The sequence below is a fragment of the Canis aureus genome, chromosome X (assembly GCF_053574225.1).
Source record: "Canis aureus isolate CA01 chromosome X, VMU_Caureus_v.1.0, whole genome shotgun sequence".
Taxonomy (NCBI): Eukaryota; Metazoa; Chordata; class Mammalia; order Carnivora; family Canidae; genus Canis; species Canis aureus.
The window spans coordinates 38,453,483-38,470,684 of NC_135649.1; the positions used below are offsets into that span (position 1 = coordinate 38,453,483).

Here is a 17,202-nt window from a genome sequence, read left to right on the forward strand (position 1 = left end):
ATGAGAGTATTGAGGGGAGAATACATATAGCTCTGAATTCACTGGATAAGAAAGAACTTGTTTTTATGTAAGAGAAAAGGCACATGGAAAGTGAGAAATAGTTAAGAAAGCTTTTCTACTCAGGGTGGAAGGTAAATATGGATGTTCAATATTTTATAGTAGAAGGAAACTGATGTGGCTCTCTGGATTCAACTGATCTGTTGAATTATTGCCTCTAAATTACTCTCCCTGCAGGTAAAGGCTAGCTTCTCACACAGAAAAGAACTGGCATTTACTGCCTACTTTCTGTGTGCCAGAATATGGCTTAGCCCTTTACATGTATTATATCATCTTCAAAACAACTCCACAAAGTACAATCCCTAACAGATGGGAAATTTGAGGCCTGTGTAGATTAAGTGACAAGTCCAAGTTCACACAGATTGTAAGTGGCTGAGCTCAGGGCTGCTTGACTCCAAAGCACACATGCTTTACCAGACACTTCATCTTGGGCAATGTACCAATCTTTCTGTTCTTTACAATATGTGACAGACCTCAAGAAACTAGTGTGACCAGCAGGCAGACTAGTAGCTCTCTGGTGAGTTTTCTTGTACAGGATATACACAATCATTTATGATTCCACCTGCTTCTATTATTAAAATCCAAACATTTTGTGAGGTAATAGTGTCACTCTCCAGTCCTCGAAGTTATATTCCTTACCGGGATACCCCATAGGGAACAATCATGACCAGTTTTTGCTCATTGATTTTCTTTGTTGAAGAACATCTGAACAAATCAGTCAACACATAGAAAACAGAGAAGGGAAATAAATGAGGCCTTCCAACCATTAAAGCTCTAGTAGGCAGTTAACATATGAATTCATCTATGGCTTTCCATTAGTTACAGGAAAATGTAAACATAGATCTAGAAAGTTCTGGGTACTGCCTGATCCCAGAGAATATCAACAATTTGGGGTGAGACAATTCTTCTAAGAGACTAGGCCACAAAGTTTTCTATAAATGTCTTTTTTATAAGAAACTCTAGTAGATCCAGAATCCCTAAGATTCCATTCATGATCCTATTTATATATTTTTCCTCCTATTTGTAATTTTAAAGTTTTCTAAAATATTTTAATTGTGGTAAAAAATACATGACATGAAATTTACCATCTAAGCCATTTTAAGTGTACAGTTCAGTGGTGTTAAGTATATTCACATTGTTGGGCAACAGATCTCTAGAATTTTTAATCTCACAAAACTGAAATTCTATATCCACTAAACAACAACTTCCCATTTCCCCCTCCCCTAGCCCCTGGTAAACAACATTCTACTTTTTATTTATATTAATTGGATTAGTTTAAATACTTCAGATAAATAGAATCATAAGGTTTTTATCTTTTTTTTTGACTGGCTTATTTCACTTAGCATAACATCCTCAAGATTCATTTAGATCCTATTTTTATTTTTATTACTTTTTTAAATATTTTATTCATTTATTTGAGAGAGAGGAGAGAGAGAGAGAGAGAAAGCATAGGGGGAGAGGGAGAAGCAGACTCCCTGCTGAGCTGGAGCCCCACATGGGGCTCAATCCCAGGACCCTCGATCTTAGGACACTGAGATCACAACCTAAGCCTAAGGCAGATGTTTAACTGACTAAGCCACCCAGGTGCCCACTACCTATTACATTCTAAATACTACTCTAGTCTACCAATACCATAGATCTTCCTCTTATAGTACTAACATAACTCTGTGCATTCTTATCTCTAAGCATAATGTATCATATTTTTATTTAAATATATATGTTGATGCCTAGCTTCTCAAACTAGAAGCCAGTTAATTCCTTCTAGGGCAAGAACTATCTTCTCTCTCAAATGTCCTCAGATGCATGTAGACTGTAGACTAGTGTCTGCACAAAATATTGGTAAGAACTTGAGTTCTAGTCCTGGTTTTATCACTTAACGGTTTCATGACCTTGGACAAATTTTTTGCTTAGCTTGTCTGGGTTTTGGTTTCTTCATCCATAAATTGAAGATAATAATAGCATCTATCTGCATTGGGGTTTTGTGAAGATAATGACTTAATGCATATGTGAGGTACTTAGAATAATTCCTGGAACATGGTAAGTGCTCAGCAAGTATTAGCTAGTAGTGATAGTAGCATTATTTAGGGTCAAGTGGAACTGAGTTTAAATCCCAGCTCTGTCAATGATTAAATATACATGCATCCTGTGCCATTGTGAGCTTGTTGTTTATGGTATACACACACATACATTCACATGTATGTATAGGAGCAACATCCTGTGATACAACTGTGTGACAGAGACAGGTGATATTTTTACTACCAACTGCCATCTGTGTTCTCTCCTTTGGCATCCAGTAAGATTGGACTTGTCTTCCTGTTCTGCTCCCCTTGTATGCTGGTTGGATGTGGAGGCTCTAGTAGAGAACATCAAGGGCTTAGAAGAAGATGGGAGGAGACTGGAATCCAGAAATACCCCTGGGAGGCTGCCTGCCAAACAACTTACTGGACCATGGAGTGAGTGAGAAATAAACCTTTTACTATATTAAGTCCCTAAGATGTTGAGTTGGTTGTCATAGCAAGTAACCTTTAAAACTAATATAATGATTTGCTAATTTATCATGCTCAATATTCAATTATATTAAAATTGTAGCAGCCTCAACTGAAATACACAAATTTAGGTATAAAATTCATTTCTAACCAAAGGCATTTCCTGCAGTTCTGTATAGCAGGGCTGGGAGGATGATCAGGCAAGTGAGGTACCTAAAGGTTTTTCAATGACTCTCTGCATCCATAACTGCTTGTCTTCTTGTTCTTCTGGTCATCCCCTGATATCTGTGTGTGCTAGGACATATATGCCCATGGATCCCTTAAATGGAAGGGTTATGGCTATAAGCCCCACAAAAAACTTCATTTAGAAACCCAAGCCATTTTCAGGCCTGGCCCTTACTTCTAAGCAAAGGGAGTTTGCATGTACTCCTCTCCACCAGATGCTTTCCTGTGCTGAGCTGGCTGACCTGCCCCAACCTCTCCATAAAGATGGTCTACTGTGCCATGATTCCTTGGGGGGAATTAACTTGCCCTTTGCTTTGGATTACTGGCTGACTATATCTCAGGGACATCTGTTCAATGGCCAGTTTTGGCCTTGGAATGGGCTCCAGGTCCAGCATTTTGGGGCTGGTGATGAAGCAAACATAGGGAGCTCTACCAGTCCAGCACTCTCCACCCACAACATGGCCCCAACACACATGCCTACATGCATTCTTACTGTGCCTGCTGCTAAAATATAACCCTCTGAGGATTCTAGTAGAGGTAGCTCCTAGGCTGACTGTTCCAACTCTCCCACTTCATATTAGTAGTCTAGGGAATTGGGCTCCCATCCATTTTAATTTTGAATAAGAGAAATTGGAAGAAGAATGGAGATATGGAGGATGAAGATGCTTTGCTGCTAAAAATAATGCTGAGAGAGAGAGAAGGAGAAAAGGAGGAGGAGGAAAAGGAAGAGGAGGGAAGGAGAAGGAAAAAGAAGAGACAGAGAGATGCCAGGGGATAGGAAATCTGAAATAGAAAGGAGTGGGGGATGCCACAGGGAATAGGGATAGAAATTTTAAAAAAAGAAAAGAAAGGAAGAAAAATCAGAATAGAAAAAACTTCAGGACACAAAATGAAGGAAAGACATAAATAGAGATGAGAGAAGGAAACACTTAGACTGAGAAGTAGCAGTAGGGGAATGACAACCCTGGAACCATTGAAAGGAGGAAGGGGGAGTGGTGGCAGGGCTTGTGCTTCAAACAGCTCAGATAATGCCAAAGGAGAAAGGCTAAACCTGCTGTGGCAAGCCTTAGGGTAAGCCCGCTAGATCGTGAGCCTTCTGTAAGGCTCTGCTGACTCACCTGGGACCATCTCCAGAGTGTTCTCTGATATCTTAAAGAACTCATCACAAAGTTGCTGAAGCTTTATCTCATCATGTGTCTGTTATGAACACTGAATCAAATAGGGAAATAAGAAAGATAACTGTCACTGGCCACTGCTCTTTCAGTTTTTGGTTCAGGACCCTAGATTTGGGCTCTGCTCTCAGAACAATGGTGAAGGAAAGAAAGGAACTATAAGGAAATCTGACAGGTAGGTAAAGGGTACTGGGTCAAATTGCCATTCGCCACAGTCTCCCTTGTTTCTCCAAGGGATTCAGATAACTGTAATCATTTAGGGGAAAGTAAGAGCATGAAGGGAACAGGAAAGGTAGAGCTGGGATACTATGGGAAGCCATGTTGTTAGCTATTCCTCCTACACCTCTTCTTGATGATGATGGCAGAGAAGAGGAAGTATATGCCAATTTGACAGGTCTGACAGACCCACTCCTTCCTTAGCCTCCCAGACTTAATGCCAATCCTTCAGGGCACAAGGGCCTCACAGAGACATGAAGCCTAGCTGAGCTCGGTAATCCTACTCTCAGGGTGACCATTAGGTGGGTAGGGTTAATGAAGAGTTGTTGGAGGCCAAAGGTGAGTGGGAAGTTTTGTAAGTTAAATACCTCCTACTCCTAAATGCTCCCAATTCTCCAACCTTACTTCTGTCTTTCTCCCTATCCTTCTCCCCCTTTCTTTCTCCTTTCTCTTTTTTTACATCTGATACACACAGATGGATTATTTATATATTTATGATATAAATATATAGTGGTATATAACTATGTTATATCATAATATATATCGTATATTGTTATATACCATGATATAGTCATCATTAGCCCACACATGGATTGATTGATTGATTGATTGATTGGTTGATTTATAAGGCCAATATGATGATGGGATGTCTGGGTGTCTCAGTGGTTGAGCAACTGCCTTCAGCTTAGGTCCTGATCCTGGGGTGCTGGGATTGAGTCCCACATCGGGCTACCTGCAGGGATCCTGCTTCTGCCTGTGCCTCTCTCTCTGTGTTTCTCATGAATAAATAGATAAAATCTTTTTAAAAAAAGCCTATATGATGAATATTTGTGAACCTACTGCCCAACAGAAAAACAAACAACAGGGCAGCCCGGGTGGCTCAGCGGTTTAGTGCCACCTTCGGCCCAGGGCCTGATCCTGGAGACCCAGGATCGAGTCCCACGTCAGGCTCCCTGCATGGAACCTGCTTCTCCCTCTGCCTGTGTCTCTGCCCCTCACCCCCGTGTGTCTCTCATGAATAAATAAATAAAATCTTAAAAAAAAAGAAAAAGAAAAAGAAAAAAAACAACTAAGACATCACCAAGAAATTTATATCTGTTTATGTGCTCCTAGTCTATCTTATCCCTTTGTTCCCTTTGTTGCTACCAGAGGTAACAACTATCTTGTGTTCAGAGTTTATGGTTCCTGTGATTTATTTCCCATTTGATCACATTTGTATGTATACAATGGTACTTTGGCCACTCAGTCATTTACCTAACCATGTGACCAAAGTCAGATTTCTCACTGTTTTTGAGTCTTAGTTTCCTCTCATAAAAAATGATAATAATATCTGCCTCAGAGGGTGGTTGTGACAATTCAGTGTCTTAATGCATATAAAGCACCTAGACAAGAGCTTTGCAGATGACTACGGGTAATAATAACAGTAATGTGCTGATGTCGCCTAAACTGCCCCTTTTTTCCATTTGTTAACTCATGTGCTATCTCCAGAAAGACTAACCTAATTTCCTTAGTTGAAACCAGTTGTTTGCTTTCTCTACATTCCCATGGTACCTATTCACACCTTCATTCTGGCCCATGTTTCATACTAGTGCTAATAACAAGTCTGTTGTCCTTTAAAGCAGTAGTTCTTAATAATATCAGTACATTGAAATCATCTGAGATCTTTAAGAGTCCTGGTCTAAGCCCTATGCCAGACCAATTAAATGAGAATCTCTAGGAGTGAGACCCAGACAACAGCATTTATTATAACTTTTACAGATGATTCTAATGTATAACCAAGGTTAAGAACCATGCCTTGGAAAAGAAGTCGGCAAATCGTGGCCTACAAGCCAACTCCCACTCACTGCCTATTTTTGCAAATAAAATTCTGTTGGTCCATTTGTTTATGTATTTTCTATGACCAATTTTACACTATAATGGCACAGTTGAGAGTTGTAACAAATATTAATGGGCCCTCAAAGTCTAAATGATTCACTCTCTGAATCATTACAGAAAAAATTTGTTGACCCCTACCTTAGAAAATAATTTGAGTATGGGGACCATGTCTTATTCATCTCATTTTTTTCTAAATATGGCTAACACAGTGCTTTGTCCATAGCTGCTTAATAAGTGATTGTCCAAAGAATGGATAGAAATGAGGTAAAAGGTCCTGTCTGCCAAATTCAAATCTGAAGTTGATTTTTCCAGGAGTGCTGACATCAGCCAGGATTTTGAAGTATGTGAATTCCAGTCTCCTTGTTGGTTGGGAGAAGATGACCTTGAAAGAGCACTGGAAACAGAAAGGAAAGCTACCTTGCCTTGCTCCTTAAATCAATTCTCAGAGAACAGTGCTGGCCTCTCCACTGCCATACAGCATTCTTTAGTTTTAGGATCTCTAATTGGCTTCCATCACTCCCAAGTCCTTCCAGTTTGAAAAACACTTGAATTGATTGCTTTTTGGAGATCTCTTCCAGATTTGTCTTATGGGCGGTCTTGTGGTTTAGTTATTTATATCACAGTGGTTAAAATTTGATGCTGTGGAGTCAGGCAAACCCAGATGTGAATCTTGGTTGTATGATGCTGGACTTGCTGCTTGCTGGCTCTAAATGTGTTTCTGAATCTGCAAAATGGGCATAGAAATGCATACTTCATAGGGTTCTTGGAGTAAATGAGATAATGCCTGTAAAACACTGAGTACTGGACAAACAGTAAACACTCAGTTAAAGGTTGCTCTGACTTTCTTCATTATACCTATCATCGTCATCAAAGGTCTCATCCACCCTGCCATGTTGTAAGCAAGGGCCTTATCTTAGCCATTTCTGCCTCCCTGCCATGCCTGCACATAGTGGGCTCTCAGTGTGCATTAACTGCTTGAAATATATAACCTGTCAACCCCAAATAAAGCCATGGCAGGGATACAGATGTCAGGCTCCACCTCACCTCTCACTTTTTACTGCTTGGATCCTTAGGCATCTGGGTGTTAATCAAGGCCATATATCAAAAATAGGCACTGACATATGTGGTAATTTTACCAGCCTTGGGGCTGTCAAAAATTAATTTGTCTACATTCTCCAAATGAACAGTAACTTTATTAAAATTCCCACCTGTGACAGATACATAGCACATTAATTTTTCCTAGGGAAAGGAGCTGCCACTGAAGTTATATTCCTAAAACATTTGTCACAACAAGTCTAAATTACTAAGATAGTGCTTAGATTCAAATCTAGAGGACATATAAAAGCCAGCCTCCCAGTCTTTGACAGGAAAAAAAGATATAGAAAATATATTCTAAGGCTCGCAACCATTTCTCCTGCTTCAACATTGAATTGGGCTCAGGGACTACTATGTTAGCCTAGGAATAATGTGCTGTGTTTTGGAAATGTAATTGTATTAATAAAATGCTACTGTATAGAGGCTCCCAGGCCAGCATGTCTGGACATGGCCACTTCCATTGATTTACTTAAGATTGTCCTCAGGAGAATAAACAGGGTAGATACCTCAGTCAGTGAGAGATCACTGTGGGGCAGCTCAAAATTCTTGTCAGTTCAATAGCAATCAACACGAGATTAAAGGTCAGGTCTCCAAGTACTTAAAGCCAATAGCAAAACCCTCAGAGGGGGAAGTTTACTTTCCTTAGCTCAGGTTTCTTCTTTCTGTGACCTTTGCCTGGCTACCACATGAATCCCACAGTGGGTGATACATGTCTTTATACTTGGTCTTAAATTAATGACAAAGCTTAATGCAGACTCTTCCCAGGGAGAGTCACATTTATTTAGAAGTTACTGGGTTCAAAATAAAAGATCGACATGCTAGTAGTAGGTAAATCTGAAGAAATTCATGCCAAGACACTTCTTAGTCAAAGTTCTATAAACTAAAGACAGAAGAAAATATTCTGTAAGGGAGAAATAACACCTGGCTGAGAGTGGGATATGGGGGGGAGGGGTATAACAGTTCAACTTACAGCAGATTTATCATCAGAAACTATGGAGGCCAGAAGAAAGTGGCACAAGATTGTTAAAGTGCTGAAAGAAAAGAGCTATCAACTCTAAGTCCCACATCCAGGAAAAATATCCTTCAGGAATTAAGCTGGAAGATTCTGTATTAGAGTGTTAAAAGCAGGAAAGAGTGCATAAGATTTCCCAATACCATCACTGCAATGTAAGACTCCTCCCACCCCATTACTAGGCATTGATTACGTGAATTGATATATTAGGCTAAAAGTAGTATAGTTTCCATAGGGAAAATCATTTTATCATGACTCTGGGTTTCAAAACACAGAAAGTTCTACTTACTATGCCTCTATAAAAGGATTTTATTCACTTACATGGCTAAACATCATCAGACATAGCTAGATTTTGTGATTCAAAAACCATCATCAGGGGATCCCTGGGTGGCGCAGCGGTTTGGCGCCTGCCTTTGGCCCAGGGCGCGATCCTGGAGACCCGGGATCGAATCCCACATCGGGCTCCCGGTGCATGGAGCCTGCTTCTCCCTCTGTCTGTGTCTCTGCGCCTCTCTCTCTCTGTGACTATAATAAATAAAAGGGAGTGTTAAAAAAAAAAAACAAAAAACAAAAACCATCATCAGGATTTAGTTTCTCCCTACCCCTAAGTTCTGCTTTCTTTAAATGTCTGTATTGTGGTTGTTGTTGTTTTAGAGAGAGAGAGAGAGAGACAGAGAGAGAAAGAGAGAGAGCAAGGGAGGGGCAGAGGGAGAGGGAGGGAGAGAATCTTAAGCAGGGTCCATGCCTAGTGTGGAGCCAATGCAGGGCTTGATCTCATGACCCTGAGATCATGACCTGAACTGAAATCAGAGTTGTACATTTAACTGACTGAACCACCCAGGTGCCCCCAGGATGTCTGGGTTCGTGAATGGACTCTCCTTTTACTTAAAGATGGCTGTCAGCAGTATTCCAGACTATATCTTTCCATATCCCATTCCAGTAGAAAAAAAATGAGAGCACTTGTACAACATTTCCAAGAAAAGCCATAAAATTCACTCTGACTTGTACGTTTAGGATACAAGTCCACACCTGGAGTAGTCACTATAGTCAGGCAAATGCTGTGTGACCATTGATTTAGGCCTGGGTCTCAGGGCTGGAGGTGGAATTCCAGCTAGGAAGGTGGATTGAAGTGGGAAAGAAATTGAGTCTATATGAAAATTAGGGTCTATTGGAAAGGTAAAATGCTTGCTGGGGAGGTAAACAGCAAATGCCCCCCACAACCACACCTAGACAATCTCTTAGAGTTGTTTGATGCAGAAAGTAGGCATGTTGATAAAAGGGTGCCAATAAAATTTATTTATTTAGGCTACCAAAAGCATCCTTTACAAGCCTCTACAAAATCCCACTGTTTTGTTTAAGTTTTTTTTTTAAAGATTTTATCTATTTCAGAGATAGAGCAACATAGATATACATAGAGAGAGAGGAAGAGGAAGAAACAGAGAGAGAAAGAAAAGCAGACTCCGTGCTGAGTGCAGAGCCCTACACAGTCCTACAACGCCAAGATCATGACCCAAGCTGAAATTAAATTGGACACCCAACTGACTGAGCCACACAGGTGCCCCCAAATCCCATGGTTTTATCATGAATATGGGGTTAATTTAGAAATGAGAAACAAAAAATAAGAATAAATAGGACATCTGAAAGGAGAAATATAAACAGTGAGATGCCCCAAAGGCTGGCCTGATTTACTACTTCAAAATGTTGTGGATCAGAGGTCAGGAAACTTTTTTTTTTAAAAGGCAAGATAGTTAGCAGGAAACTTTTTTTAAAAAAGGGAAGCAAGGCCCATATGTTTAATGGGCCATACATATCCTAGCATGAAAACATCCATGGAAAATAGGTAAATAAATGTGTTTGGCTGGGTGCCAATAAAAAACTTTATTTTTAGAAGAGGCAGTAGGCTGGATTTGGCACACAGGCGGTAGATTGTCAAATCCTGTTATAGAGGGATAAGTAATGTACTATGTGGGAATATGAGCTCTATTTTTAGAATGTATCTGGATTTGAGTCTTGCCTCTTACTCACTAGCTCTGTGTCCATGGATAATTTCCTTAATTACCCTACACCTCAATTTCCTCATTTGCATACTAGAAATAATAATAAAAGATATCTAAGAGAGTAATTGTGAATTTTTTTTTAATTTTTATTTATTTATGATAGGCACACAGTGAGAGAGAGAGAGGCAGAGACACAGGCAGAGGGAGAAGCAGGCTCCATGCACCGGGAGCCTGACGTGGGATTTGATCCTGGGTCTCCAGGATCGCGCCCTGGGCCAAAGGCAGGCGCTAAACCGCTGCGCCACCCAGGGATCCCGTAATTGTGAAATTTAAAAGAGAAAATGCACATAAATCAGAGTATAATGCCCGGCATGTATGTATGTAAGTAGTCAGTAAATTGTAGCTATTATTATTATGATGATGATGATGATGATGATGATGAATGTCAGTAGGAAGAAACTATAGGAAAATCTTGTGAGAGGGAAGAAACACAGTAGTGTTGTTTTAAGGATACATATTTATTAAAACATTCCAACTATATTTTTAGAGTAGTGGGATTTGTGTCATCAATTACAACTTAGGAAAGAGAATTGCAGCTTTCAGAGAAGAGTCCACAATTAGTCTTCTCTCAAGATACTGATGAAACCCAAAAATTCCCCAGAATTACTGGATGCCTTTTAAAAACCATCAGTAAGTTTTTAAAAATTATTTTGTTCAAATTTATTTTGTCTCAATATTATATGGTCTCATTCATTTGGGAAATATAAAAAATAGTGAAAGGGAATAAAGGGGAAAGGAGAAAAAATGAGTGGGAAATATCAGAAAGGGAGACAGAACATGAGAGACTCCTAACTCTGGGAGACGAACTAGGGATGGTGGAAGGGAAGGTGGGCAGGGGGTGGGGGTGACTGGGTGATGGGTACTGAGGGGGGGCACTTGATGGGATGAGCACTGGGTGTTATTCTATATGTTGGCAAATTGAACACCAATAAAAAATAAATTTATAAAAAATTATTTTCTCTCCACACCTGGAATTCTGCATGCATTTGTAATGATTGTACTTCACTAAATACAGAGCAGAGCTGGAGAAGATTTGGAAAGGGCATCTGGAGAGATTAATGGTTTATATGGGTGAATGTATGAGGGCCCTCTATCTTCAAATTTATCACACTGACTTTATAAAAGTATGTTGAGCATTAAATGCCGAAATGGATATTCCATTTTTTAGTAATGTGAACTTAAATGAGCATCATTAACAAATTAAATTACTCAGCACAAGGCCTGGCACAAAGTAGGCATCCACCAACTACTAGTTCCCTTTCTTTAGATGCACACAAAGCTAGACTTTATGCCCAAAGGGACAAGTCTTCCATTCACAGGGAAAACTGAAATTCTACATGGTTCTCCACTGAGTTACTATGAAGCAAATGGGGTTGGTGGAATACAGTCACAACTAGGCTTTTCACTGAACTGGACCAATAAGAGAACCAGTGCAATGTTAGATATATACTAGAAATTAGCGTGCAAGAAGCAGGTTCAAGTAAACTCAAGAACCAAAGCCAATACCAGGAAGTAATACAGACAATTTAGTGCATAAATGCTCAAACTTATAGCAGCAAACAATGGCTGGACAGCATGGTCTGTGTACCGAGATCTTTCTACTGACTCTGCTAAATAGTGTAACTCACTTCTGGGACTTCTTTTTTTAAATGTGGGTAGTGAATCTTGCATGAAGATGATATTGAAGATCCATGACACTATATTCCCTTGAAGGATTTTCCATTTTCTTGGCCAAGTGAGACCTGAAGCTTCATAGGGAGGCAATGAAACATACCCACCAATGTAGAAGGCTTTACAAATATGACTTAAGTTCCCAGAGCTCTCTCAAGAGCATGTGGTATTAGATTTTCCAAGAGGCTAGTATACCCTATATGCTCTATTTTGTTTCAGGGATGACTATTGTGGTCATAGGCTAGATGATGCTGGATGGAAAAGATCTTCCCAAGTCAAGAAAAGGGTAATATCTGTTTTACCATCCTGGATAGAGGTAAAGGCAGTGACAGCATGGGTCCTGTGTGCTGCCATCTGGACAGATTAGAGGTGGTGAAAGGACAATTATACATTCCTCCCTCTTTAAATGTGCTTGTCAGGGGCTCATAGTCATGTGTTATGTCATTACCCATGACGATATATTCTAATGGTTAGGGTGAACTGTGTAGTATTATAAGAAGCAATTACTTATGGCAGGTATCATGGTTCTGGGTGTGAGCAGAGGTAACTGCAGGAATTAAAAACCATAAACATTTTGGAATTTTATTACAGCTGTAGACAAATGAGAAAGAATAAAAGGGGGATGACTGTTGATGTAAAGCTCCCAGGGAGGCCAATCTTCAGTGAATTCACAATGGTTCACACTGTGGTGATGACTTTCTATAGTGAGAATATTATTTTTTTTTCCAGTGCACTCAGTGGTAGATTAGAATCTGGAGGACTAAAAAAAAAAAAAAGATTCAAAAGCAAATTTATATTTATTTATTTATTTACTTATAATGATAATTAACTGCAAAATAGGCTAGAATACTCCATGTCAGCTGGTTAGTGAGTTCTCTCCCCATAACAAAGTTTATATGGGAACATAATTACAATCAGATTACTTCTACATGGGGTCACAGCAAGGGTGTTAGGTGGCAATCTTAATGGCCATCTCACTTTATGTGGACCTGGTAAATCATATATAATCAACATCCCCTCTTTGAGTTTAGAGATTACCAATGCCCTATGACTCTTTAATTGCCCCCTTTTCTAGATTCTCTGAAGACCATTCTATCACTAAAAATTCCTTCTTCAGACTTATCATAAAATGATTAGATTTTATCTTGCTGGATGGCATCAATCAAGTAGCAGATCTGCCTTCCTTAAACTACAATCTTGGTTGGACTTGGGGACTCCTCAAGCCTTTTGCAGACTACATCTTCAATTAGGTTACCTCTCATCTGTTCTTAGTAGATTTTAATCAGTTTCACTCTCAGATAAGTTAACTTGGTATAAGTTCTTAGAAAAACATCTGTGTAACTTTATATTAAATAATGAGTTTATTCTATTGAAGTGGATGGTGTTTTTATGATGAAATTTGGAAGAGGTAAACAAAATGGTTGCTAGCTAGTAGACAGTTAAGCATTATCCCAGTATCCTATTTCTATGCTCATTCTGATTGTTGAATTGTATCACATAGAGCACAAGAATTCCTTGACTGGGAACTCATCAACAAGGGGTTTCCTGAAATGGGGGGATTTATAGCCCAAAATGAATTATCTGTTCTGAGAGGCTGTGAGATCTGAAGATTTCTTGGAGAAGAAGGTGATGCTGCTGCAGAGGGAAGGTCCAAACAGGAAATAAGGTAATGCATCTTTGTGAGAGAGCACATAATGATAAATTATGTCCTTAAGATAAGAAAGATTGGTGATGAAGCCAACTGAATGATTCCCATCAGCATTCTGAGACCATACTGGGGTCAGTAAGGAAAGTGAATGGAGGCTACTGGGTTACTATTTTGTTACAGAATTGGGGGTGCTAGATCAGGATACCTCCAAGTAATCCCAGAGACACTTAAAGTTTAAATAGATCTGCTTGTTAGAGGCTTTCATACAATCCCAGTACCACAGTGAGAATTTCTTGGCACAACTGGAATATGTGCATCCAGGTTTCCTTGTTATGAGAACATGTGGAGTAAAGTGGAAAGTATAGCAAGCTATTGATAAAGGAGACCCCTTGTAAATGCAAATAAGGGTTGGCACAGCGGTTAGTGAGGCACTGATGGGAAAAATGATCTATTTGTTAGTGCTACTGGATGAAAGAGGTAAGGGCCTAAGTGGGTTTAAATATTGTCAAAGTTAGCATAATTCCCCAGAAACAAGGCCAAAGTACAATGACACTTCATGTTCTGAGAGGTCTTGATGGCTGCTAGGGAATAAGGAATTACTGATCTTTCTTTTAATCTAAAATCAATTATGGGGACATACATCCACACCAAGAAGCAAGGAACAGAGGACTGACTATTACTAGCAAACATCAATTGTCACTAGTTATCCTTAACATTATAGAGAGTTTTGTGTCTCAAGCATGGCACTACTTTCATTCAGAAGCATTAAGAATCCATACATAGAGCTGATATGTGCCAAGAGCACAACACAAGCAATCAAGCCCCTCAATCAAATTAAGATTTATGTAACAATGGTGTTGATGTCCATGTCCCAGGACTTGTCAGAAGGGATTGTTCAGACAGTTGTCTGCCATTATTTACTTTTCACAATTCTCAACTAGATAAGGGTCTCCAGAGGTGGTCCATAAGGATATACAACTTAACATCAATGGCAATGATCCCAAATAGTGACCACACTGAAGCCTCTAGAGTCAGAAACTACTATAGGGTCTTCAGTAGAGATTTATTTAACCAGATTCCCTTACCTGCCAGGTAAGGCAACAAGGACAGGCTGTAGACATAATTATGATGAGACTCCTTCCCCAACTTTCATTCATATTTATCAGAGGTCATTATCCTAGACCTGGCCATTTTGACTTGGCCATTAGCCATGCTATAGCATAAAGTAGGTTGTTGAGGAAGTGGGGAGTAAGATGGAATTAGTAGGGCTTGGCTAAAAATATGTACATGCCTGAAAGGCTAGTTCTCAAGGAAGTGGACCGACAGGTCCAATCAGAGTCTCCAAATGGCCATGCTATCTGGTTTGTCAATAGCTAAGAGATCCAGGTTTTTTGAGCAAGCAGAAGTCTTTTAAATGGCAACAAAATACATAACTGTATGGAATGGTAGTAGAGTTGTATTTCCATGAAGGTTGGTTTGTGTTGAAGCTGGACTCCAGTCAATAGGTGGAGCAGGTTCCAGCCTCCAGTAGAAAAATGTTGATAGGATATGGAATGCAATTAAGAATTCAACCAAGGATTCCTAAATGAACAGGGAACTAGAATGCAGACCAATGAGGGTGAGGGTGAAAGTCTTGGGCCTAATCTTAGGCACAGAAGACTTAGGCCAACAAACTCAACCCAGATCTCACCCATTGGAGGGAATGGGGTTGCCAGGGCATGTCCAGGGTTGTTTTCATTGGCTCAGACTGGCCAGAGTTTTGCCTACAGACTTTCAATCCTCTTGGGAATTTGGTACCACCTGCAGAAGTGCCAGTGAATTGTTTTCTTATTGTTGAGTTGGGTTTGGTTTGGTGATGGGTGAGCAAATGAACAAGACCTAGTTATTTAAATTCCCAGAAGTACATGAGTTCATGACTGTCTATTAAGTTGTATCATAGTTCCCCACCTGTATTTTAAATGCTAGCGCAGAATATAAATCTTTAAGGCTGGAAGTAAGAGGGATATAACTTTGCAAAATGACCTGCTCTCTTACTGGTGAGTTGAGTTATTTATCCTTGCTGGGGCTCGAGAACGTTTGGCGAGGCAATCTCTTGTAAAGTGACCAGCCTGGCTGCAGTAGAGGCACAACTGAGCTTCTTGCTGGCGGGCTCGTTTGGCTGAGGTGAGAGGTGGCTGGCTTCCACGCAACTGTATAGGTTCTTCCTTGGGTGGCAGATTTGTGGGGCTGGAAAAGGCTTGGTGGTGGATCAGGGAAGCCAACATTGGGAACTGGGTCTCTGACTGAAGAAGCTCTGGCCTGTCATTACGTTTCTTGTCCAACTGAATACACTGAGTGATCAGGTCTGGAAGGTTGTTCATCATATCTGTGCCACTCACTTCATTGTGGATGGAATCAGCTAGTCCTTCTTGTAAGTGATCACTCTGATTGGCTTCATTACAGATCAAATTTTGAGCAAGGAGCTGGAAAGTAGAAGCATCCTGCTGAGAAGAGGAGTTATCCTCTTTGTTCAGAGGGTCTATTTCCTGTTTTATAGGCTCACCAAATGATTGCTGGAATTCAAGAACAAACTTCTCATACTGTTTTAGCAGAGTGTTCTGGTCAGACCCGGATATGACTCCACAACCTTCCATCTGCTGAGAAAGGTAGTCAAAAAAGAACTTGATTTGGACATCATCTGCAGGATTGGGGAACTTGAGAGTTGTCAACCGTGCAGGAAATCCTGAGATACTGGCAGGGTCACTGTGGAACTCAGAAAGATGTTCAAGTAAACATGTTACAGACATCACTGGGGTGGTCAGGGTTGGCATGACTTGGCCCCTTAGATCAAGGTTCTCTTCAGTCAGATGCTGTATTTGTGGTGGCAGAATCAGATTCTCTACTTGAAGGGAGGAATGCTCTACTTGCAAGGTAGATGGTGATTCTGTGTACTTCTCCATTGGGTCTTCTGGAATCAAGTGAGACTAGGTAGAATAAAGTGCCAGTACTAGAAACCAATGTGTGGACAGTAGGGTTTCCTCTATCATCAGAGAGATAGTGTCATGAGTAAGTAGCCAAAACTGCTACCTACAAAACAGTTGCAAAGGGATGCTGAGAGCTGAATTCGAGAGATGCAAAATTGTTGTCCACTATTCACTGTTACCTCTTCTCATGGAGAATGCCAATGTTCTGCACATTCAGAAGTGATAAATTACCTTAGGACACATAGAGGATTTGGAATTAAGAAGGCAAATACAAAAGTCACAATAGATTTTTCTCTCCACTCCCTTTCCTTGTAATATAGGGGAAATTTGCCCTCAAACTAAGACTTTGATTCTAAAGTACCTCTTTTTTTATCAGAAAATCAAAGAAATTTATAACCCAAAGTGATCTTAGAGATTATCCAGGCCAAATTCATAATTTCATGAATGAGAAAACAGAGACCCAGGAAGGTAAAGATGTTTGCCCAAGGTCACACAACTACTTAATATCAGAGCTGGCACACTCATCAGTACTGCTGTTGAAAACAGCACTTCTTTCAGGACCACAGATGTGCTCATTTGTACATGTTACTTGAGCATGATGATGGTTCATGCCCCCTTACTACTTAAAATATAATCCGGGAGCCAGCACCATCAGCATTACCAGGGAGACTGTCAGAAATGCAGACTCTCAGGTCCCACCCCAGACTTCCTGAATTAGTATTCCA

General features: G+C 40.1%; 1 protein-coding gene across 2 annotated transcripts in view; it reads right to left on the bottom strand.

Moving 5' to 3' along the window:
- Window positions 1-17,202, bottom strand: part of RTL4 (retrotransposon Gag like 4) — a 498,694-nt gene that overhangs the window by 79,737 nt on the left and 401,755 nt on the right. The window contains exon 3 of one of the 2 annotated variants that reach the window (XM_077887815.1): window positions 12,477-16,708. The exons of the other annotated variant lie outside the window; for it this stretch is intronic. Coding sequence (XP_077743941.1) covers window positions 15,545-16,453 — 909 coding nt within the window. The 5' untranslated portion in view covers window positions 16,454-16,708 and the 3' untranslated portion in view covers window positions 12,477-15,544. Of the gene's footprint in view, window positions 1-12,476; window positions 16,709-17,202 lie in introns of those variants that run through there. 2 annotated transcript variants of the gene reach the window in all.